The sequence below is a fragment of the Penicillium brevicompactum genome, assembly GCF_028827555.1.
Source record: "Penicillium brevicompactum strain IBT 35665 chromosome Unknown utg000006l_segment0_segment0, whole genome shotgun sequence".
Classification (NCBI taxonomy): Eukaryota; Fungi; Ascomycota; class Eurotiomycetes; order Eurotiales; family Aspergillaceae; genus Penicillium; species Penicillium brevicompactum.
The window spans coordinates 5,033,330-5,054,638 of NW_026623209.1; the positions used below are offsets into that span (position 1 = coordinate 5,033,330).

Here is a 21,309-nt window from a genome sequence, read left to right on the forward strand (position 1 = left end):
AGACTGGACATAGTCTTTTGACATAAGAAACAAAGATCCGCCTGCAAAATTCTGGTGCTCCGCAAGAAAAGTGATTGCGAGATGGTGGTCTTGAATATTTCCAAGGTTTATATAGGGGCTTGCATACTGATATCTAGCACCTATTTCTTGGCCTTCTCCACCAGATCCGCCAGAGCCTGCATCGCATCCTCTGCTCGATCCTTTGGAACGTAGATATGATCATGGAAGTATCCACTGACCACGTTTGTGCTTATTCCGTCATCCTTGAGCCGGTTTGAAATAGCAGCAATGAGACCAACTGCCTCTAGGCTGGAGTGTATCTTGAGAGATATCTTTTTGCATGGAAAGACTGGTTCCTTGAAGCCGTGCGAGGCAGCTAGGCTCTCAGTTGTGACGAGCGTAGTGCCCTCCTCTTCTTGAACGACCAGTTGTGGTTGAAGGGTGGCCAAAGGGAGTGAACTTAGAGGATCTTTGGTTGTGAGAAAGACATAGATCGTTGGATCTAGCATTGGTTGCATTGTCGCAAGGAGAATGGAGAGGTCTTCTTCGCCGGTTGTAGGAGCCATCTTGGACTGAGTGTGAGGATGAGGATGAGGATGAGTATGTGTAAAATGCAAAACTTCCAGGAACCGATGTCCATTTAAGCTTACGCAGATGGTTTCCAAAGTTGCCATCAGTGTTGCCACATGGAGGGTGTGGAGCAAGTTCCCAGCCCTATGAGTCGTCAGATCGGGTAAGTTGCCCAGTGCGGAAAACAAGCAATTGGTATGTAAAATTGACCGGTTGAACTTTTCTAGATCTTTGAAACGGAATGCAGAACGCGTAAGTAACATACAGCTGCTTTTCCAGCGTACACAAAATTTCCACAAGTAATTCCCGACCGTCAGGTGGTCAGTAGTAACCTTCTTTCACTCTCGGTATCTAGGTTGAAGTGTCTCGCAGAGCTTGAGAAATTGCATTCAAGCCACCTTCGAGCTCTTCGACAGTGGGCCAACCATATCCAAGACGGAAGTAGGTATCTGGGAGCTCAAACCAGTGTCCAGGTCCAACATATGTGCCGTACTTGTGAAGAAGACGGTGATAGAACGCAGCCAATCCGCCAGCGGGCTCAAAGCCAGGTTTGATGCGTGGGAAGCAGACTATACCACCATCCGGTCGAACCCAGTCCAGCAGATCGTCTTTCTCAATCCATGCAGCCACAATTTCGCGGCGATGTTTCATCTCACGCATAGTAGCGGAAAGAATCTCATCTTTGCGCGTCAAGACTTGCTCGGCAATCCACTCATCAACCACACTCCCGCTAATGCTGATTTGTTCCTTCGCAGCTAGGAATGTCTCTTGGAGAGCTGGGTTCTTGTTGATCAGCCATCCGAGTCGGATGCCAGGGATGCCGTAAGACTTGGACAACGACGACACGCTGATAACATGATCTCCCAGAGAGGCAGCGATGGGCAATCGTCCATCGTACGAGATATCAGCGTAAGTCTCGTCCACTAGCAATATGAGGCCCTTCTCCTTGGTGAGTGTTACCAAGGCTTTCAGTGTCTCCAGTGACATTCCTGTACCGGTGGGATTGTGAGGTGTGGTGATGCTGACAATTTTGGTGTTGGGCTTGATAGCAGCCTTGATGTCATTCAGATCGAGCTGAAAGCCCGACTCAAATTTGAGGTCGATGAAGGAAATCTCGCATCCCAGAGCCCGTGGGGTCTCGAGATTGGTCGCATAGTTTGGCCGCACGACGACGAGATGATCATTCACATTGAGTTGAGAACTGGCAATGATGAATAAAGCACCCGCTGCGCCAGTTGTGATTAGGACGTCTTTCTGGCTGAGTCCCTCAGATCCCTGAATAACTAGCTTGCGGAGTGCAGTGCTGCCTTGGTGCTCGTTGTAAAGCAACTTCAAATCGGGCACCTGCAAGCCCAAAGATCCGAGAGACTGGTCGGTGATTGAACTTTCTGACAAGTTGTATTTGATGTTTTCGTAGCCATATTCTTCAGGTGATTCAATCTCAATGGGCATTCGGTTGTACTTCATCGTGGTGAATAAGGAAGATGCTCAAATCGGTGAGGGAAAAGAACCAGTCAAAATTCTCCGAAACGAAATCGAGTTATCGATGCTGGATGCTGGATGCTTTCGGGGACATACATCTCTCTTAAATATTCCAAGGTTGCAGCCCGTTAATAACATGGCCTGCCCAGGTGTGCGCCGAATTCGATCTACATATCGTTACATGCTATACCAAAGAAGGAGGATTATGCGATCAGGCAAATCAGCGCAACATTCTACTCCACAATTCCCACGTTTCCGTATGAGGTGATTCCCAGAGCTCCCGCTTCTCCTGTTTGTGGCAAGACAACACAACTTCTATTTTGTCGATTGACTACAGCATTCAACAGATAGAGCGACCGCACAGATTCATGGGAGCCTTTGAAGGCATTTTCGCCAGAGCGCCGGAGCCTTGCAGCGAGAGAAGGTTTCCACGTTGGAGAGACCAAATCACGGCTTCGGTTTCTTTCCCTTTGAGACTGTCTCTTATAGGAGAGCTCATGTGCTCAAATCGCGCAAGATAATGGTATCAAGCTCAGTATCTATGTGCCTGACGCGAAGCAGGTACAAATTGCAGCGATAACCTTTGGAAAAGGTAAAAACAGCAAGGATTTACAAATCGACCTCCAATCTGATGGTAATTGGATTCCTGATATCAGGCTCAGCATCCTCGAGCCAATGCGAGCAACCACCGAGCTATGCATTGAGTCACTATCAACATGATGGACCATTGTCCGCTGGATCCGGATAGCTCTATCTACCCCAGGTCTTGGCCCGGCTCGACTTTCCCGCCGAGTATACCCCGGGACTACTCGAGCCCCACAACGCCCCAGTATAGCATGACACCGGCGCGGTTGATCGAACATCGGGGTAATGGCTATCGTCGGTGGTCAGTTAAGACGGCGTGATTTCGCTCGTGGTATCTCTACGCTGGTCTGTCATCAGCTCATTTGGCTTCAATCCCTATTTGCGATCGCTTTTCCCCCATAACGCCGCTATGACCCACGGTTTTGACGATGACAAAATGACCAAAAAGAACTTTGCCGACGATTCAATTGATATCGACCAATCCGGAGGTGAGGTTCTGGGTCAAATTAGTCGATATGAAGATCACGAAAGGGCTTTACAGGGCAACGAACACTTTCATCGCCTTGGTTGGAAGCGTCTCACAATTGTCCTCATTGTTCAATCGATAGCCCTGGGCAGTCTAAGTCTTCCAGCTGCATTTGCAACACTGGGCATGGTGGCTGGTGTGATACTGTGTGTCGGCCTAGGTCTCATTGCCATTTACGCAAGTTACATGGTTGGGTTGGCAAAGCTCAAATATCCACACGCAGCCCACTATGTTGATTTCGGTCGTCTCTTGATGGGAAGATTTGGCGAGCAAATCTTCAGTGTCGCCTTCATTCTCCTTTTGGTCTTATCGGTTGGGTCTCATTGCCTGACTGGAAAACTGGCCTTCGCCTCGCTCTCCGACAACTCTGCGTGCGCCCTCATATTCAGTGCCGTATCTGCAATTATACTTTTCGCGTTCGCCATTCCTCCATCATTTGCCGAGATCTCTATTCTGGGATACATCGACTTTGCCTCAATTATTGCGGCTATCGGAATCTGCATCATTGGAACTGGTGTTCAGCGCGGCGATGCAACTGGGCCTGCGTGGTCTGCGTGGCCTCAAGACGACATCAATATGAGCAAGGCATTTGTCTCGATCTCAAATATTGCTTTCGCGTACGCTTTTGCGGCTGCTCAGCCATCTTTCATGGATGAAATGCATACCCCGGAAGATTTCACCAAGTCCATCTCGGCGTTGGGAGCGGCACAGATCACAATCTACACATTGACAGGCTCACTCATTTATGCTTTTGTTGGGCAGGATGTTGAATCCCCAGCATTGCTATCAGCTGGTCCCCTTCTAGCCAAGGTTGCATTTGGTGTGGCACTCCCGGTCATCTTCATCTCGGGCTCTATCAACGCAACCGTTGCCTGTCGCTATATCCACGGCAGGATTTACCAGGATTCCGTTGTCCGTTACGTGAATACAACCAAAGGATGGGTCACTTGGTTGGTAATCGTGGCCTTGGCAAACATCTTAGCGTGGATCATCGCAGAGGCTATCCCCTTCTTCTCGGAACTACTCGCTATCTGTGGATGCTTGCTGGTATCTGGGTTCTCATTTTATGTTCCCCCTGTGCTATGGTTCTTCCTCCTAAAAGAAGGAAGCTGGTATGAGAAGCGCAATCTTCGCACTGCAGCCTTGAACCTCTTTGTGTTTGTCGTTGGTATCGTCATCCTTGGATGCGGCCTGTATGCGAGCATTGTTGGCGTGGTAAGTTTACTTTGTCATGACCTGAGAAACTCTAAGACTCCCACATACTGACTGGCTTGATAGATGACTGCATTCCGGACTGGTTCTATCAGTCGACCCTTCTCCTGTAACGCTGGCTGATGGAAATTGGGGCAGTGTCCACTGGTCCAGGCGTCTGATATACACCAATGACGAGCCCCAGGGCCTCAGGGCGCTCAATCACTCTCTGCAACCATTGCTATCGAGTCACATTTGTATTAAACTGTATATAGTCAACATCTCACTAGGAAATTTCCAACATCTGAACTTGCCTTTAGACTCCTTGGGACTCGATGTTGCTAAGCCGACAAAGACTAGATTAAAGCATACGCGATTGCATGTTAGGACATGCTGTCATAAACAGCTCTTGTTTTAAGGATTAACTCAAGCCGAAATATTCGAACCTTCGCACTCGTTGGTGGCAACTGGCCCTTGAGCTTGGGATTACTTACTCAGCGGCTCGAACTTCCTATTTGGGAAACGAAACATCCCGAGTCTCCGCCTCCCATTCAGTCTTCTACATTGTATACTAAGCGCAAAATACTTCGCAAACATGCGTTCCACCACTGCAGGGTGCTGGACCTGTCGTATGCGACATAAAAAGTGTGACTTGGAGAAGCCCTCGTGTAAGGAATGTACCGAGAGACAAGTGAGCTGCCACGGCTATGGGTCAAAACCAGCATGGATGAACGGTGGACCGGAAGAGCGAAAAGAGCGAGCCAAAATCAAAGTGATAATCAACAAGAACTTTCGCCGAATCAAAAGATTGCAACATCTGACTCGCCAACGAGAAAGAGAGGGCGACACTTCGCCTGAAATACAACCAGATGAAGATATTCGCCCATTCGCAAGTCCATCTTGTTCTTTGGAACTTCAACCTCTATCTCCAGAAATTGCAGAAGGCGAATTTACTGTTGATGCCGCGCCTCAGTCTGTGGCCCCTGACTGCGATCAATCTTTCGGACCCCGCCAAGAACCAAGCCCACAGCACGCCAGGGGAATTGGCGACATTGATCACCAGGAGGCTCATTTGTTGATGCATTATCTCGATCAAGTCTTTCCTTGGCAATTTCCCTATCATGACTCCCGGTCTAGTCTAGGAAACAGAGGCTGGCTTTTTTTGCTTGTCATCAAGTGTGGGCCGCTGTACCACGCTATTCTAAGTCTATCTTCTCTTCACCAGGGCGCAATTGTTGATGCCAGAGAAGATATACTGAAAAAGCAAAAAGCATTGAATCATCACTCACGGGCACTCCGAGAGCTCTGTGATATTATGAGTGAAAAGGGTGATAAATTAAGGGACGACCACGTTCGATTAGCCGATTTTTTGACATGTAGCTTCATGTTGATAAGCTTCGAGGTAAGCTTCTCATGCGCTCTGGTAGGCTTGACCAGCTTCTGATGCACCTATTCTCCAGGTCTTTGGTGGCGCAGAGCATGACTGGCTTCCGCATTTGGATGCAGTCACCTCTGTCATGAGTTCATCGTCACCAGAAGATATTTTCAATCGAACCACTGATAGTGAAGAGACGTCGAGAGACGGGAAGAATGAAGACCTCATCTTCCTTATGGTCGGTGTCATATGGTACGATCTTCTCGCGTGTGTTTCGACAGGCAGTGTCCCACGGCTTCCATATCGACGCTGGCTCCAAACTCCTGGTTTTAATACAGCTGACCTGATGGGCTGTCAAAATTGGGTCATGCTGGCTATCGGAGATCTAGCAACTCTCTCGGCATGGAAAGATCAACAAGAGACGGACGGGGTGTTGAGCATTCGGGAGCTTGCAACTAAGGGCCTAGAAATTGAAACACGACTAGAAACTGGCATTGAGCGTTTAGATCAAGAACATAAGGTGAGCATAGAGTTAGGTGACCTATCGAGGCTGCAGCTGACTTCTTGAATATAGGGACAGACAAGCGCCGAATCTGTACGGAATTGGGTAACCCATATTTTTGCGCTGGCGGCCCTCATATTGCTACATACCACAGTTTCGGGGCCACTGCCAGTGCTTCCGGAAATCAGGAATGTCGTATCTAGAAGCATCATCGTACTTGAAAGCAGACCCAAAGGTTGTCCTCTTACTGGCTCAGTGTGGGCATTGTGTATCATAGCATGCATGGCACAATCGCATCAGCCATTTTTTGAGAAACTGATGGGAGATCTGATGATGGGCTCAGGGAGATTTGGAAACACTGCGACAGTGCTCAAAATTGTCAACAAATGTTGGGAAATGCAGGAAACTGGTCGTGCGGACTGCCGGATCGCCATGTCGGAACTGGGAGTTCATGCTCTCTTGATATAGAACTTTGCAGCTTGCTATACATTTCCCACGTATATTGGAAGATCCATGTACTTCGTTCATGCGACAAGGTTGAATAGTTAGGGCTGAGGGGATGTTCGGGACCTCGGGAGGGAAGTTCGAGTCGCGATGCCCTAAAGCGAAGGTCGAGCCGGGAACAAGGAACCACCAATCAGGAGCTGTCTTGTATACTTCGAGATTGTGAGGATGTTCGGAATACATCGATGGTATACATGGGGTTGGATGTTCTTTCCAAGGTTGTAGGTTTCGATCATGAGGATATAAAGAGCTGGTTGATCCTGGTGTTCGATCAAGATCATTCAAGCATCGTGGCAGTCATCTCATTTACATCAGACGTTGAGGACAACCCAGAAACCTCGCATTGATCGCTATTCTTTTGAGATAAAATTCCGGTCCAAGTTAACATCATGCCGGGACTCAGCACTTGTGAGCAGCCCAAGGTGTTGGACCTTGTCAATGCCAGTATCAGGGACCTTCTCCATGCCCTTGATATTCGAGCCATCACTAGTGTCGAGCTCGTCACGCGTTATCTTAATCGCATCGGGCATTTCGACTGCCGTGGGCCTTCCTTGAATTCTGTTTGCATCTTGAACCCCAAAGCTTTGGAAGAAGCACAAGAATCGGACGATTATCGTGAAAGTGGCCGACCGGCACGGCCCCTCGAGGGGATCCCCTTTACAGTCAAAGACAGCTTTATGGTTAAAAATATGACTGTTGCGGCTGGGTCACCTGCCTTTGCCGATCTGCTCTCATCAAAAGACGCAGCTGTTGTCACCATGCTCCGAAATTCTGGAGCCGTGGTGATTGGCAAAACAAACATGCCTGCAATGGCAGATGGTGGACCACAGCGAGGTCTGTACGGTAGGGCAGAAAGCCCTTATAACTTGCAGTATTCGACCACTGCCTATGCATCTGGTTCCTCCAATGGGTGCGGAACGTCCACGGCAGCCAGCTTCGCAGCATTTGGCTTGGCTGGAGAGACCGTCTCTTCCGGTCGCTCGCCAGCCTCGAATAACGCACTTGTTGGATACTCGCCTTCACGGTGTATCATACCGAACAGAGGTCAATGGCCACTTTATCCGACATGTGATGTTATCGTTCCCCATACACGATCGGTGGAAGATTTGTTTTTCGTGCTCAATGTCATTGCGAATGATGACCTGCATGCCGCAGAAGGGATCGATTTCTGGAGAAACCAAACGTTCGTTTCAATTCCCAGAGCCTCTAATACTCGACCAAAAAGCTATCATCAGTTGAAAAACACCGATTCTTTCATTGGAAAACGTATTGCTGTGCCCAGATGCTTCGTCGGCGTGCCCTCCGCGCAGCCTTTCCACGTGTGCACTGAATCAGTACAGCAACTTTGGGAGAAGACTAGAGCCACGTTGGAGTCTCTTGGGGCAACTATCATCGAGACAGACTTCCCACTGCTTGAGCAATATATGAAGCAGGACTTTCCAGGTCAAAGTTGCAACATACCAGGAGTATCCAACGAGTGGACCAGCATTGAGCGTTGCCAGATGATCGCAACTGCATGGGATGACTTCCTCCAAATCAATGGTGATGAGACCTGTCCGAACCTTCTCGCAGCTGACCCCCACAACATCCATCCTCACATCGCGCCAATGGACGACCCCTCCAATCATACCGAGGCACAAAATCAAGTGCGATACCCAGAGATGTTCGATTCCGTGAGGGACAGGACCCACACTCTCTATAATCTGCCCGGCATTGAAGAAGCTGCCAATGCACTGGAAGATATGCGGAAAAAGGAGTTGGAAGATTGGATGGATTCCAATGGTTTTGACCTCCTGGCATTCCCCACAAACGGCGACGTTGCTTCTGCGGATGCTGACGAGAATTTTGAATCGATGATCCATGCTCTTCAGAATGGTGTGAAATATGCCAATGGTGGTCGAGTCATGAAGCATTGCGGTATTCCCTGTATCACGCTTCCCATGGGCACATTGGAGAGTCAACAAATGCCCGTGGGTGTGACATTTGCATGCAAAGCATACGCAGATAATGAATTGTTGCGATGTGCATTCGCATACGAGGCAGCTTCCCAGGCCCGGACCACGCCCAAATTGACGCCATCAATTCCATCGGATCAGATATCGCTGGCTCCTTTAGGCCCGCAAGGTGTACGCACTGCAAAGCCCATTCTCGACATCTCTGCCAAATCGGTTCCATTGAAGAGTTCCGGGCAAGACATTTGTCGAAAAGTCTCTGTGGAAGGAACCGTACGCTCAAGCAATTCCGAAGTGGAGGTCTCCTCGATTGAAGTCTTTGTCGATGGCGTGAAACTATCAGAAATCCCCTTCAAAGGCGAGCAATGGAAATGGGAAGCTAGCCTTTCTCGGTTGAAAGTTGTTGATCGTTTCCCGACAATTGCCAAAGTTCCAAGAGATCATCATCTCGTGGTCTTCATAGCATATCTGGCGAATGGAAGAAGCGCGGCGTCGATGCTGCTGGTAGATTAGAAACAAGCATGAGCTTTCAGATGCATCTTTTCTTTGGAACTGTCATTTAGTCGTGTATCTCGAAACCCGTTCAGTGCAACAATATGCTGTCGTCTAATCTCTTGAACCACAGACTTGGCCTCGCCCTCTTCATTCTCTTTTTGGTTTTCTGTTTTCCTGGCAAATGTTAGTGGCTTGTGTATCACGTTCACCACGGTCCTCCCGGGTAGAAAGACAGTCGTAGATGGCCCCATATTTGGTTTTTGTTGACTTCAGTCTCGTAGGTTCTGATCTCCTAGGTGTAATTTGGGTCTCTTACTTTCTTTTCTTTTTCGCTGTCGATGGCATACTCAACTTCAAAACTGATTGCTGATTGTCAGCCTAGAATATCGGATCAGAAGAGAGCAAGATATCCAATTTTAGATCACGATTTCAGATCGACAATTCCATGATTGGCATGTTTGGTTGATAATATTTTGGTATTTCCAAATTAAATGCAAGAACGCCTGCGCTGCACCCCGTAACGATATCAACATTGGGCTGGCTTCGATCACCAACTTTTCCCATTTAGACCTTGTCCCGAGAGAGGTTGTCTATCTTATTCCATGCCAAGCCCATCAGAAAATGAGCAAGAGAAGTCCAAATGCAAGCTTATTTCTTGAGCAGCAAGTAGACGTGGTCGATTCTCAGCGGAGCGAGCTTCTTGTAGGGACCCTCCAGGTAGAGAAGCAGACCTCCGAAAGACACAAAGACGGCCCTGTAAGATGAAATTGTCAGTAGGTGAGATTGACGGCAGAGAATGGGCCTTGATTCTCAATGAGCCCTGGAATGAACTCACATGGTGTCCTTGTGGGTACCCTCCTCAAAGCGGTAAACCTTGCCGTGGCAAACATAGTCATAATCATCGGCCAGGGTCTGCTCGCCCATACCGACTTCCCTCCAGCTGGCGCGAGTATCCTCCTTGCCATCGAGAGACAGAGTCGAAGCGAGCGCAAGAGACAGTGACTCGCCCGTGATGCACGGGTACAGCTCGGTGTTCACATCGAGCGTGAAAGTAAGAGAGGCATCGTTGGAAGTGCAGGTCAGACGGGAAACGCGATCGTACTTCTGGGCGTTGACGCCGGTGATCGTGAAGGTATCTTCGAAGAGGAGCGGGTCCGACATGATTGCGACCACAGAAGGTTCGGTTTATGTGTTCTGGATCGAGACAAGTATGCGCAAATATTTGCACACCGTTGTTTGTGGGTTCAGAGGGGCCCAATGGCTGGTTTGTGGTAGGAAGAGGTCTTGAAGTCGGAGGTGGAGAGTTCGGAGGATCTGAAGCTTTTTTTCTGCCGCTTTTGGTCCCGCCGATAACGATTTCGTTGGTTTGACATCGGTCGGCTGTTGTAGATATTATACCTACTCGGACTTACTTTACCTTTCTTCGACATGTCATTTCGCAAGCGCAACATCGGTCTTTCTCCCGGAGTTGACCGCAATGCTGTCCCAAACGCCGCACAACCCCCGCCAGAGAGCACGCCGGGAATCCGCCCCTCACCCGACGATGGACGACCAACGACTTCGACAGGCACGCGATCTCTGGATAATTTACTTGCTGGTCATGCTGGATTGCCAATGGGAAAGCTTTTGTTCATTGAAGAGAACGGAACTACAGACTTTGCCGGCGCATTGCTACGATACTATGCGGCGGAGGGAGTTATTCAAGACCAGAAGATCCATGTTATTGGAGTACCAGAACAATGGGGTCGAACTTTGCCTGGGCTGATCGGCTCAGCAGAGTCTCTTGATGAGAAAAGATCCGACAGGCGCAAGGAAGACCGCATGAAGATTGCATGGCGATACGAGCGATTGGGCGAGTTTGGGGCAGTCGCCGGTTCACGCGATGGTGAGTTTCAACATGAGGCACAGCTTTGAGCTTCATTATGCTGACGAGGATAGCACCGGCTACCACTGGTGAGCAGGACTCAACAACTAAGGACGCCCCCGCTTTCTGTCATGCGTTCGATCTCACGAAACGACTCGCCCACCCGTCAATCACAAACATGTCCTTCATTCCTCTAGTGCCCTCGAAAGAGTCACCGTTCGCTGCCATCCTCAAACGACTCCAGACTGCGATCATATCCAGTCCCGCAAATGCCATTCACCGGATCGTCATTCCCTCTTTGCTCAACCCAACGATGTACCCGCCCGAATCTTGTCAACCCGAGAATGTGCTTCAATTTCTCCATGCACTCAAGGCGTTGATGAGCGCGCACACGAATCGCGTGACCGCGATGATAACATTCCCCTTGTCGCTGTATCCTCGCTCATCCGGGCTGGTTCGTTGGATTGAACTGCTCAGTGACGGTGTAATTGAGCTCTGCCCATTCCCACACTCCGCAGATGCCACAGCTACGTCGGGAGCAGCCACATCCCAGGAGGAACCTCCACAGGGCATGCTTAAGACTCATCGGCTACCAGTTCTGCATGAGCGAGGTGGTGGAAGTGATCAGAATGTTGGGCAGGACTGGGCCTTCATCCTCAGTCGTCGGAGATTCGAGATCAAACCGTTCAGTCTACCACCAGCGGAGGGGGACACCGAAGCGCAGGATACAGCGGCCGCGGGGGGGAATGCCCAAAAAGTCGGATCTTGAATTTTGAGACACGTTCCAGTTCCCTCATTCACATTTCTCAATCCTCTTCATCAAAGTCACGGTGTGTTCCTGGTTCCGCCAGCATGTCGTCCATCTCGATCTGTTCGGACATAGCGGGGCCTGAATTGGCCATGGTCCGGAGGTAATTCGACCCATAGAAGTCGGATCCTGGCCGTATCGAACGAAAGCGATTCCCGAGGCAAGATGACGCTGCAAGCCATGCTGTTGGATGTTAGTAAGCTTGTCGCGAATCCTCGGATGCGCGATACTTGCCGATGAAGAGCAGCAGTGGAGCAAAGAACACCAGAAACAAAAGAAGCAAGAAACCCATAGTTGCAATAATAGACAGAGCAAATGGTAATCCACGAAAGACAATAACAATGATGGCTGATAGAAGTGCAGCATGATCGAATCCCCAAGTAGACTGGCTCGCTTGCCAAGCCGGACTATCCCCAAAGAGGGTAAGCGTGGGAGCTGAGCTTTTCCTTTTTCTTTCGGCTTTTCGACTTCCCACTTCTTTTCTCTCCTCCAACTCGGCTTTGCTAGCCAAATTCACATCTAATTTCTTCAATGGTAAGCTCCCTTCTTTCGCTCCTTTTCTTCCTTTCGCATGATTATCTAAATACAAATCTGTCAATCCCCTGAAGCCCTTTGATACGTCATTGGGCGCTTGCTGAGAAACGTACTGGAAAATGATTCGCGAAATCAACCTTACTTTTGCTACTTTCATATCTGCTTTGACGGACATGAGCTAACTGTGTATGCAATAGATTTCATGACACTTTTTCCAATATCATATCAAAAGCAAAAGAAACAATGGACTCTCAACCAGAACTTCCCATTCCGATCTCTTATGTATCCGGTAGATACCTCTTGCACTCAATTGAGGCTGTGACATACCTGCGACGTGAGCATCACATCTGCGGCGTGCTCATCGGAACGCTGCCCCAGATCCCTCAGCAGAATGTCTTCCTGGGTCTCCCACTGGAGCTCATGCCCGAGGAGGCAAGGCTGTTGGTGGACAAGGATGTAGCTTGCATTGTAGACGAAGCCAAGGTCCACAATGGCATGAAAAATCTACTAGAAGAGGATCGCAGAAGGTACCTTCAAGAACTGGAAGCCGAGGGCCTGCACTACACGAAGCTCCAGGTTAATATCAAAGAGTCGAAGCGCGACCAAACGATGAAGAAATTAGAAGAAAAGAAAGCCAAAGCAAAGGCTGCCGCCGCTGCCCAAACACAGCCAGCCGAAGGTGTCAGTGTCGAGGAGCCCTCCCAGAAGCACGCTGCCATTGTGGACCTCTTTGCCGCAGATGACACCCGCTCGTCGTCCCCGGCGCCATCCTCAACTACTACAGCGCCGTCGCAAAGTGCAATGGCAATCACACCCGCAACATCTTACCCACCACTTCCCACGCCTCCACCATCAACCCACCTTGCAGCACCCGAAGTGCCTCCGTCCTATCCTCTCTTCGCCCACCTCCACTCCCGAGGCTACTTCCTTTCTCCCGGGCTCCGCTTTGGATGCCAATACATGGCCTACCCGGGAGATCCATTGCGCTTCCACTCCCATTTCCTTGTGGTCTCATATGACTGGGACCAGAACATCGACCTGATGGATCTCATTGTCGGTGGTAGGCTGGGTACCGGTGTGAAAAAGGGTTTCCTGATTGGTGGTGCACAGAAGACCATCGAGGAGGTTGATTCCGAGGCTGATCGGGTGGACACCGTTCGAGCGTTCAGTATCGAGTGGGCTGGCATGTGAAGTGTGAGGTGGAGAGGCTATGCAATCAAAGCCTCCCTCGTTTCCATCATGCTCTTTTATGCAAATCTCTATGACTTCGGTACAGCCGCGGACAAAATCCACGGGGCATCTTCACCACTGCAGCCCTCTGTCGAACCAAATATACACTCCGTCCTTGAAAGCGTGGAGAGTCTCATCACATGTCAGGATTCAAAAGCTTTCTTGGTCGTGAGGAGGCCTCAATCGGTACATTGATACCAGGCCAATCTTATTTGCGTCCAGTCATCTTCTGGCAAGCAGTGAACCAAGCCATCGCTATCTGCTCAATGAGAGCTCGCCGACAAGCAGCTTCAGGCTTCAAGGAGACCACCTAGATTCAGACAACACGTCTCTGGGAGTTTATAGCTCCACCGGGTAGTGTTTCCAACAGTTACAGGTTGTGTTGCAGTGCGGTTCAATCTTGCATCAGCATTGCCCTGCTTGGCTCACAATCAAGAACTTTGCATTCAACCACATTCAATAATACCAGTACATGAAAGCAGAGACTAAATCGTGTTCGATTCAACTTTATAACTTTAAGATGACAACACGAAAATTCCCATAATCTTCAACACCTTAGAGTTCATTCCCAAACCTAATCTATTTAGATACTTTGTTGATTTTAGGATTATCTGTACTCCATACGAGGTTAGATGGATAGGACTTGGTTTAAAGTCAATCATAAAATACCACAGTCACACAGCAAGCTACTCTCCGGTCATTATATTTGGTAGGAACTGTTATAATATTGATAATTTGACCTCCAGTCGAGAATGGTATGGAGATCATTGGAAAGTGGTTGAATATGGTATGAGTAGTATCACATGGCACTTGCTGCAAATTTCATAGTTTTGAGCTTTAGATTTTGCCTAATAGTGATACTCTGTGATAGCAAATCAATTATACCAAGCATGATATACCTGAAAATACCCTGGATGTTGAAAGTCTCTCACCATCGCGGTATGAGACACAGCCTGGCCTCTTATCGCCAATCCTTATCGGAGGTCAAGTCACGTGTCTTCACCAGCAGCGAAGCCCTATACCCTACTCCCACACCAAAGTGAAATCTGACTAAGCTGAAAAATCCACCATCAGTCCGTTCCCCGACATCGAATCTTTCCCATCTTCGACAGCCGACAACCCGCCCTATCTTCGACACCGCTTCCTCGTCGAACAACACCGCAATAATGGCCACCGAGTTGACCGTCCAGTCGGAGCGCGCTTTCCAGAAGCAGCCTCACATCTTCCTTAACACCAAGGCCAAGGCTTCCTCCAAGAAGTCCGCCCAGGGCCGCCGCTGGTACAAGGATGTCGGTCTCGGTTTCCGTACCCCCAAGGCCGCCATTGAGGGTACCTACATCGGTATGCACGACCTCTGTTGAGATTGCTACGCTCGAAAAAGTGATGGCGGGGTTTTGGAATGAATGGTCTTTTGAAGGATACACGCGCGAGAGAAGGATCGCATTGCAAAATGGACTTGGGAGGAACGACAACACAACGACATGAACGCTTGCTTTGAATTCCACCCAACGATTCTGGAGCAAAAGACCATTCATGCCAAATCTCGGTCCCTTGGAAGAGCTTTTCTTGGGGTTCATATCACTAATCTTCATTGATAGACCACAAGTGCCCCTTCACCGGTACCGTGAGCATTCGCGGCCGTGTCCTCACCGGAAAGGTCGTCTCCACCAAGATGCACCGTACTCTGGTCATCCGCCGTGAATACCTTCACTACGTCCCCAAGTACAACCGTTACGAGCGCCGCCACAAGAACCTCTCCGCTCACGTCTCCCCCGCTTTCCGTGTTGAGGAAGGTGACACCGTCACTGTCGGCCAGTGCCGTCCCCTCTCCAAGACTGTACGTTGACTTCAACCCCCTCGCTCAGCGATCGTTCGAATACCACCACCGTGGAACGCCGCTTTGCGATTGCTCGATGTGCTTGGATCAATTACTGACTGGGTTTCTTTCTAGGTTCGCTTCAACGTGCTCAAGGTTCTCCCCGCCAAGCAGAAGGCCGGTAAGTTATCACAACAGACGATTCACATCTGTCGAGCTGTTTGCTGACCCAACTTTCCTTTACAGTCAAGTCTTTCGCCAAGTTCTAAGCGTTGAATCAACCGGGTGTTTTGAGGGCGAGGGAAGCGGTATGGACCGGATATCAGGAAAGTTCTTGGATGGGGGTCGGGATAGTTTACGAGTTCCAATGTCCCAGATACCTCGCTGAAGGATGTGTATCCACGCAAAAATCAAAAAGATTTCTTCAACTCTGCTGCGATGGAAACTGTACAACAGCTCTGGCTCCGGGGAAGATTGATCACATATGACAATCTAATCCAAGCCTGTCTCTTTACGCATCTTGAGTTCTTTCCTGCCTCTCTAGGTACCTTACAGTGTTGCAACGAGATTCCGTTCTATACCCCCGCTCAATATCGGCGAACCAGTATGAATGATGGTAGTTTGTTATCACATGTGTCTGTAATTATTGTCTTCGGGCTGATCATGTTTATTTACACTTCTGGGGTTAGTTCAAAAGTCATTTTTGCTGTTTAATGTCTTGACGAACTTTTGATCTACTAGATCAAACCCATTGTCCTTGGGTCTTAACCCAGCGAATGGATTTGTTGAGCTCTTATAAAATAATCATCCTCATCTTGATCATTGCTGCCAAAGCAGATTTACGTCAAAGTATACTCGGTCAATTTCAACACCCTTGGAGGACCCATCGTCAATGATGGGGGCTTTATGTATCCATGGATGTACTTGATCATCGGTCCTTATCTAAAGGGCCCCGGGGTGACAGGGAATATCAGACTTGAACTTCAGTGGAATGAACATTTGCCACTGGGGCAATGCCTCTAATCTCCAAGGTTCATGTTGGTTTCTCACACTGCCGTGACGTACGAGAATACCGGAATGTGCAGAAGGATTGAGGAATTTGTGGATAGATTCAAATTGATAGTAGCTGAACTTCAGGGAAATATGACTGGAATATCCGTTGGTCTTTCTTACATGTCCACATGGCCATTCTTCCATGATCCATCAGGAAAAAAGAGTTGAATCTGACGATCTTCAGCGAGGTCAATATGATCCCCATGGATGTTTTGTTCTCGTTCATGTACTCGGGGATCTTTCCGCTGACATGGAGTTGGAGTGTCAGGAACGTCATCCTCAAATATCCATTCGCTTTGCAATGCGTTTTGCGTACTCGTAACACTGTTCTCGATTTCTGAATCCAAAATCGCGGACTCTTGCTCCCTGATCTGGTGTTGGATAAAGTGATGCCTGTAATCCCACTCCTGACTCTGGCCATCATCGGATATTTCAATCTGGTTCTCGTACTCCCGGTACTGATCTTGGTGATCCGAATAGTAATCACTGTGAGCTGACTGATTGCTGTTGCGTATTTGTTGATCACGGGAATGGGCTTGTGAAAATCCGAGGCCTTCACCTGGCTCGTTGATCAAGGGTCCCCCTTGCTCACACCAAATGCAAACCTTCTCATGGCTATTAACTACCGGATGATCGCTCGCGGACTGGCTATCTTCTTCGGATTCATCGTCACTGGAAATTTCGATAGGCTCATTGTCATTTTCGACTTGGGTCAACCGAGAGCCTTGTTCCTGTTCCTCGGTCTCATGAAATGTAAACGCCTTGACCTGGTTGGTGAACGGAGCTGGGACGATGATAGCGGGTGACTTCCATAGCCAAGGGATATGTTAACAATTTTCATGGTTCTTCGCATGCTTTGAAAAGCCAACTTACACTCATGGGCGCCGCAAGCGGGGGCGCTTGTTCGGTGCGCAGGGCTAGAAGTCCCGGGGGTTTCCAGCGAGATGTATCCACAGAGTCTTCATCTTTCTCTCGAATTTGAAGCCTTAGAGATCTGGCTGCGGATTTGATCCTCGCGATGATATCCTTCCATTCTCCACCTTTGTTGAACTCAGTGGCAATGTGGACGTGGTGCCAGTCAGTATCTCCATGGTCTCTCATGTGAGTCCATTGGATATTGAGTGTCTGGAATGGAACAAACCCAGCGATACCACGCTCGATCAAGTGGGACATGAATATGTGGGAAAACACTTCTTCCCATACTTTGGGCTCACGGCGAAAGAAGCGATACAAACAGCATAGAACCTGGCGTTTGTGTGTGTCCCATCGAATATTTGGCCTTCGGGGAGGCTTGGTGGCCTTCTTTTTGGGTCTGGTCACCGGCATCGGTCCTTCAAAGAAAGGTGTATGGAAGTGAGAATAGTTTCTAAGCCGGGTTGCGATGCGGTGCTAGAAATCGCGTGTTCTCTCCCGAGGTCTGTTGCCAGTGAAGAAAACAAGATATGTTGCTCAGGTGCTCGAGTAATCCTGAATGTGGAGTGAGGCATAAGGTATTGAGAACAAGGGAAGGCTTCGGTAGGTAGGAGGTAGGTATGGGAATGGAAATATATCAAAGTGAGCAACCTTGGAGCTTCGGAAGTTACAAGACCCCCAGGTTCTAGGGCTTTTTTTTGGGCAGTGTCCCACCTTGGAATCTGACGCTCGCAGATAATCTGCAACCAAGCTTCCAATGTTTTGCCTCTGTCTGTCTTTCCATGTTTGATCTTTTTCCGGTATCTTCACGAATTGAGATGTTTGTTCGCTCAAGCAATTGTCCTTCATTCCAACTTTGCATGTAATGGCTAGCAGTTCGTTGAATTGAACACAACATGGATATATATGGTACAAGATGGCTATCGCATCATAGGATTCAATAGAATGTCCAGATTTGCAGTATAGAGTCATTAGCAAGAGACATACTCTGAAACAAATCATCAATAAGCAATAAACCCAAGTGACTGAATCGAACACTCATAGTTACGGAGTAGTATACTTCCATGCAGTCGATCCTCGTGCCAAACAACGCTAGTCCTAATTGGGTTGCCTAAAGGAACATGCACTCCGCCCCCCCCAGGAACTCCCTCTTCCACCCTTAGGAGCGTCGCATCTTTTTTCTGCTATCCTTATCCACCTACCTCGCGATTCATATTCAATTTCCCGTGGTTGTTACCGCAGATACCCAACCCGAACCTTCCGACCACACCCTGACGCCATCCCTCGAAAATCAACTTTGGGCTATCAGCATGGCTCAATGAGCCACGTCATGAGCGATACAGGCGATGATTTAAGGCTTTCTTGAACACTATAAAGGCATTGATACTTGGAGCAGGCTCTCCAATCTCCCTCGACTGCTTGCTTTCCTAGAGCCTGCATTTCTTTCCTTGAATTGCCGAGGGCTTGGGCACCAATTCCGCGACTTTTACAGACATGCCTGGAGGATTTGAAAAGTCGGTCAAGGGGGCCACAAAGCTCAAGGTATCATCAGAATCTATACTATTGTTGATACGTGACAGTCGCTAATCACCTTGGCGCGTACAGCTTGCGGCCCCTAAATCAAAATACATCGAGAACATTCTCGTGGCGACTCACACAGGCGAGGCAGGAGTCGCAGAGGTATTCCGAACTCTGCAACTTCGGCTACGAGACTCTGCTTGGACCATCGTATTCAAAGCGCTCATCGTTCTGCATCTCATGATCCGGGAGGGTCAACAGGATGCCGCGCTGGGATACCTTTCTGATAACCCAAAGAAGATCGCTCCCAGCAACTTCTCTGAAGGTAAGACCAGTGTGATATTGAGGACTGAGTGCAACTTGCTGATGAATCGAATAGCCCAATCGCAAGGACATAACATCCGACGCTATGCCGAATACCTAATCACACGCGCCAAGGCCTTCGAGGCTTCAAAGACGGACCACGTGCGAAACGGGCCTGGACGGTTGAAGAGGATAGGTGTGGAAAAGGGTCTTTTGAGAGAGACGGAGATTGTGCAGAAGCAGATCCGCGCGTTGCTTCGGTGTGATGTGAGTGATTCCATGCACTTGCAGTTCCAAATACTGACAACATGCAGCTCTTGTCAGATGAACCCGAGAATGAGATCAGTTTGACGGCGTTCCGTCTCCTCACACTCGATCTGTTGACACTATACTCGGTCATGAATGAAGGCACAATCAATGTTTTGGGTTAGTCCGCTTTTGCTCCTCACATGCACATGAACTGACCTTGGTATCCAACAGAACACTATTTTGAAATGTCGCGACCGGATAGTGTCCGTGCCCTGGCAATATACAAAACGTTCACAAAGCAAACAGAAGAAGTGGTCCAATTCTTAGGCGTGGCAAGGCATTTTCAATCTGCCACCCGCTTGGAGATTCCAAAGCTCAAGCACGCTTCCACAGACCTGGCACGGCTTTTAGAAGATGATCTGAACGACCCTGACTTTGACCTCCGGCGGCGGGAATACCTGGCCAAAAAAGGCGTTCCTATCCCACCAAGTATGGAGTCTTCTACAATGGCGGACACCGAAAAGTCGACCCCGGTGCAATATCGCCCGCCATCCAATTCTAACAGCCAGCCTCAACAAGCCAAGCCCGCTCCCGTGGACCTGATTGACTTCTTTGACTCGATCGAGCAAAACCAACAGCAGATGGGGCAGCAAGTGCCAATGCAATACCAGCAAACTGGGTTCCAACAAGCTCCACCGCAACAGCAGCAGCAGCAATTCTACGCGCAACAGACTGGCTTCCAGCAGCAGCCTCAGGCGACCCAGCAGCAAGCACAGCCAACTGGCTATGCTCAGCCAAACCAATTCGGGGCGCCTTATCAAGCCCAGGGCCCCAACAACCCCTTTGGACAGCAGCAGCAACCACATCAACCGCAACCGCAACCACTTCAGGCCATGCCAACTGGGGCTGGGTTCGGTGGATACACAGCGCAGCCACAACAGTACAATTACCAGACTCAATTGGCTCCTATCCCACAAGAGAATGTTGCCTCTTTCCCTCAACAGCAGCAGGCACCCCAACCCTTGCAGCCCCAGCACACTAATCCGTTCCGTCAGTCTATGATGATGAATTCTTCCACGGGCCCTCCGTCTGCTGCCCCTCTTTCTCGGCAGAACACCAACCCATTCGCCAAAAGGTTATCGACCGCAAAACCCCAATATAATCCCGCCTCACATGAGCAATTCCAACCCCCCCTTACCTCCGCCACCACAGCTTCCTCAACAACAAGCGCAACCCATTCAACCTCAGCGGACAGGGACCAACCCATTTGCACGCAGCTCTCCTGCTCCTCAACAACCGGCAGCGGCCCCCTTGCAGCCCAATCCGACTGGCAGCACCAATCCTTTCCGACAGAGCCAGTTTGTCAACCAGCAGACCGGACAAGGTTGGCAACATAGTGGACAGACTGGTACCATGGGCGGGTTAGAGCAGCTGGACACAGTGCCGATCTTCCCGCGCCCCGGTATGACCTAATTTTGGGGGCCGAACCCACTTGCATGGCCTCGGAACACAGCCGACGTCCGTTAGATTATCTTTCTTTGATTACCTTATTCGTATCTCTTACTTGCCATCCAGTGCTTCATTTTGGCTCGACACTCTGTAGGCTGAAGGGCCCCAAGGGGATTTGGAGCTAACCAGGCTTTGAATGTATACTGTTTCATCTATCTTGAGGACAACCTCGGGGTCGAGTTTCCCTGCGGAAGGGAAATCATTAGGTAATTAGTAATTATCGCCAGAGTCGAAGTCATTGGGGTTTCAGATCTCTACATTGTGATATTCGGTCCCTTGGAACCACCATGTCCCCTACTCACCTATAGGCCCAAGGCTGAAGATTATATTC

The 21,309-nt window shown here is 49.3% G+C and overlaps 12 protein-coding genes across 12 annotated transcripts; 7 read left to right on the plus strand and 5 right to left on the minus strand.

The window, feature by feature from the left end:
- Positions 1-140: 140 nt before the first annotated feature.
- N7506_010129 (ACT domain-containing protein) lies at positions 141-566 on the minus strand (the record flags this gene model as incomplete). The annotated part of the gene is made up of 1 exon (XM_056959422.1): positions 141-566. The coding sequence occupies one exon, from the start codon at positions 564-566 to the stop codon at positions 141-143; it is 426 nt and encodes a 141-aa protein (XP_056808812.1).
- Positions 567-921: 355 nt separating this feature from the next.
- Positions 922-2,037, minus strand: N7506_010130 (pyridoxal phosphate-dependent aminotransferase; the record flags this gene model as incomplete). Its single annotated transcript, XM_056959423.1, has 1 exon — positions 922-2,037. The coding sequence occupies one exon, from the start codon at positions 2,035-2,037 to the stop codon at positions 922-924; it is 1,116 nt and encodes a 371-aa protein (XP_056808813.1).
- Positions 2,038-3,046: 1,009 nt separating this feature from the next.
- Positions 3,047-4,498, plus strand: N7506_010131 (uncharacterized protein; the record flags this gene model as incomplete). Its single annotated transcript, XM_056959424.1, has 2 exons — positions 3,047-4,378; positions 4,442-4,498. 2 exons carry the CDS (start codon positions 3,047-3,049, stop codon positions 4,496-4,498), a joined length of 1,389 nt encoding a protein of 462 aa, XP_056808814.1.
- A 451-nt stretch (positions 4,499-4,949) lies between these two features.
- Positions 4,950-6,297, plus strand: N7506_010132 (Zn(II)2Cys6 transcription factor; the record flags this gene model as incomplete). The annotated part of the gene is made up of 2 exons (XM_056959425.1): positions 4,950-5,756; positions 5,815-6,297. The coding sequence occupies 2 exons, from the start codon at positions 4,950-4,952 to the stop codon at positions 6,295-6,297; spliced, it is 1,290 nt and encodes a 429-aa protein (XP_056808815.1).
- Positions 6,298-7,124: 827 nt separating this feature from the next.
- Positions 7,125-9,200, plus strand: N7506_010133 (amidase family protein; the record flags this gene model as incomplete). The annotated part of the gene is made up of 1 exon (XM_056959426.1): positions 7,125-9,200. One exon carries the CDS (start codon positions 7,125-7,127, stop codon positions 9,198-9,200), a length of 2,076 nt encoding a protein of 691 aa, XP_056808816.1.
- A 630-nt stretch (positions 9,201-9,830) lies between these two features.
- N7506_010134 (DNA-directed RNA polymerase core subunit RPB8) lies at positions 9,831-10,343 on the minus strand (the record flags this gene model as incomplete). Its single annotated transcript, XM_056959427.1, has 2 exons — positions 9,831-9,936; positions 10,018-10,343. The coding sequence occupies 2 exons, from the start codon at positions 10,341-10,343 to the stop codon at positions 9,831-9,833; spliced, it is 432 nt and encodes a 143-aa protein (XP_056808817.1).
- Positions 10,344-10,610: 267 nt separating this feature from the next.
- On the plus strand, positions 10,611-11,815 carry N7506_010135 (elongator complex protein 4; the record flags this gene model as incomplete). Its single annotated transcript, XM_056959428.1, has 2 exons — positions 10,611-11,067; positions 11,121-11,815. The coding sequence occupies 2 exons, from the start codon at positions 10,611-10,613 to the stop codon at positions 11,813-11,815; spliced, it is 1,152 nt and encodes a 383-aa protein (XP_056808818.1).
- Positions 11,816-11,852: 37 nt separating this feature from the next.
- On the minus strand, positions 11,853-12,146 carry N7506_010136 (uncharacterized protein; the record flags this gene model as incomplete). Its single annotated transcript, XM_056959429.1, has 2 exons — positions 11,853-12,037; positions 12,089-12,146. 2 exons carry the CDS (start codon positions 12,144-12,146, stop codon positions 11,853-11,855), a joined length of 243 nt encoding a protein of 80 aa, XP_056808819.1.
- Positions 12,147-12,631: 485 nt separating this feature from the next.
- Positions 12,632-13,579, plus strand: N7506_010137 (tRNA splicing endonuclease subunit SEN34; the record flags this gene model as incomplete). Its single annotated transcript, XM_056959430.1, has 1 exon — positions 12,632-13,579. One exon carries the CDS (start codon positions 12,632-12,634, stop codon positions 13,577-13,579), a length of 948 nt encoding a protein of 315 aa, XP_056808820.1.
- A 1,115-nt stretch (positions 13,580-14,694) lies between these two features.
- N7506_010138 (40S ribosomal uS17 domain-containing protein) lies at positions 14,695-15,703 on the plus strand (the record flags this gene model as incomplete). Its single annotated transcript, XM_056959431.1, has 4 exons — positions 14,695-14,959; positions 15,217-15,455; positions 15,570-15,615; positions 15,681-15,703. Coding segments are annotated over 4 exons (573 nt in total), but the record flags the coding sequence as incomplete, so codon positions are not given.
- Positions 15,704-16,603: 900 nt separating this feature from the next.
- On the minus strand, positions 16,604-17,813 carry N7506_010139 (uncharacterized protein; the record flags this gene model as incomplete). The annotated part of the gene is made up of 2 exons (XM_056959432.1): positions 16,604-17,293; positions 17,361-17,813. The coding sequence occupies 2 exons, from the start codon at positions 17,811-17,813 to the stop codon at positions 16,604-16,606; spliced, it is 1,143 nt and encodes a 380-aa protein (XP_056808822.1).
- A 1,080-nt stretch (positions 17,814-18,893) lies between these two features.
- Positions 18,894-20,866, plus strand: N7506_010140 (ENTH domain protein; the record flags this gene model as incomplete). The annotated part of the gene is made up of 5 exons (XM_056959433.1): positions 18,894-18,941; positions 19,005-19,242; positions 19,297-19,487; positions 19,535-19,646; positions 19,701-20,866. 5 exons carry the CDS (start codon positions 18,894-18,896, stop codon positions 20,864-20,866), a joined length of 1,755 nt encoding a protein of 584 aa, XP_056808823.1.
- Positions 20,867-21,309: the final 443 nt, after the last annotated feature.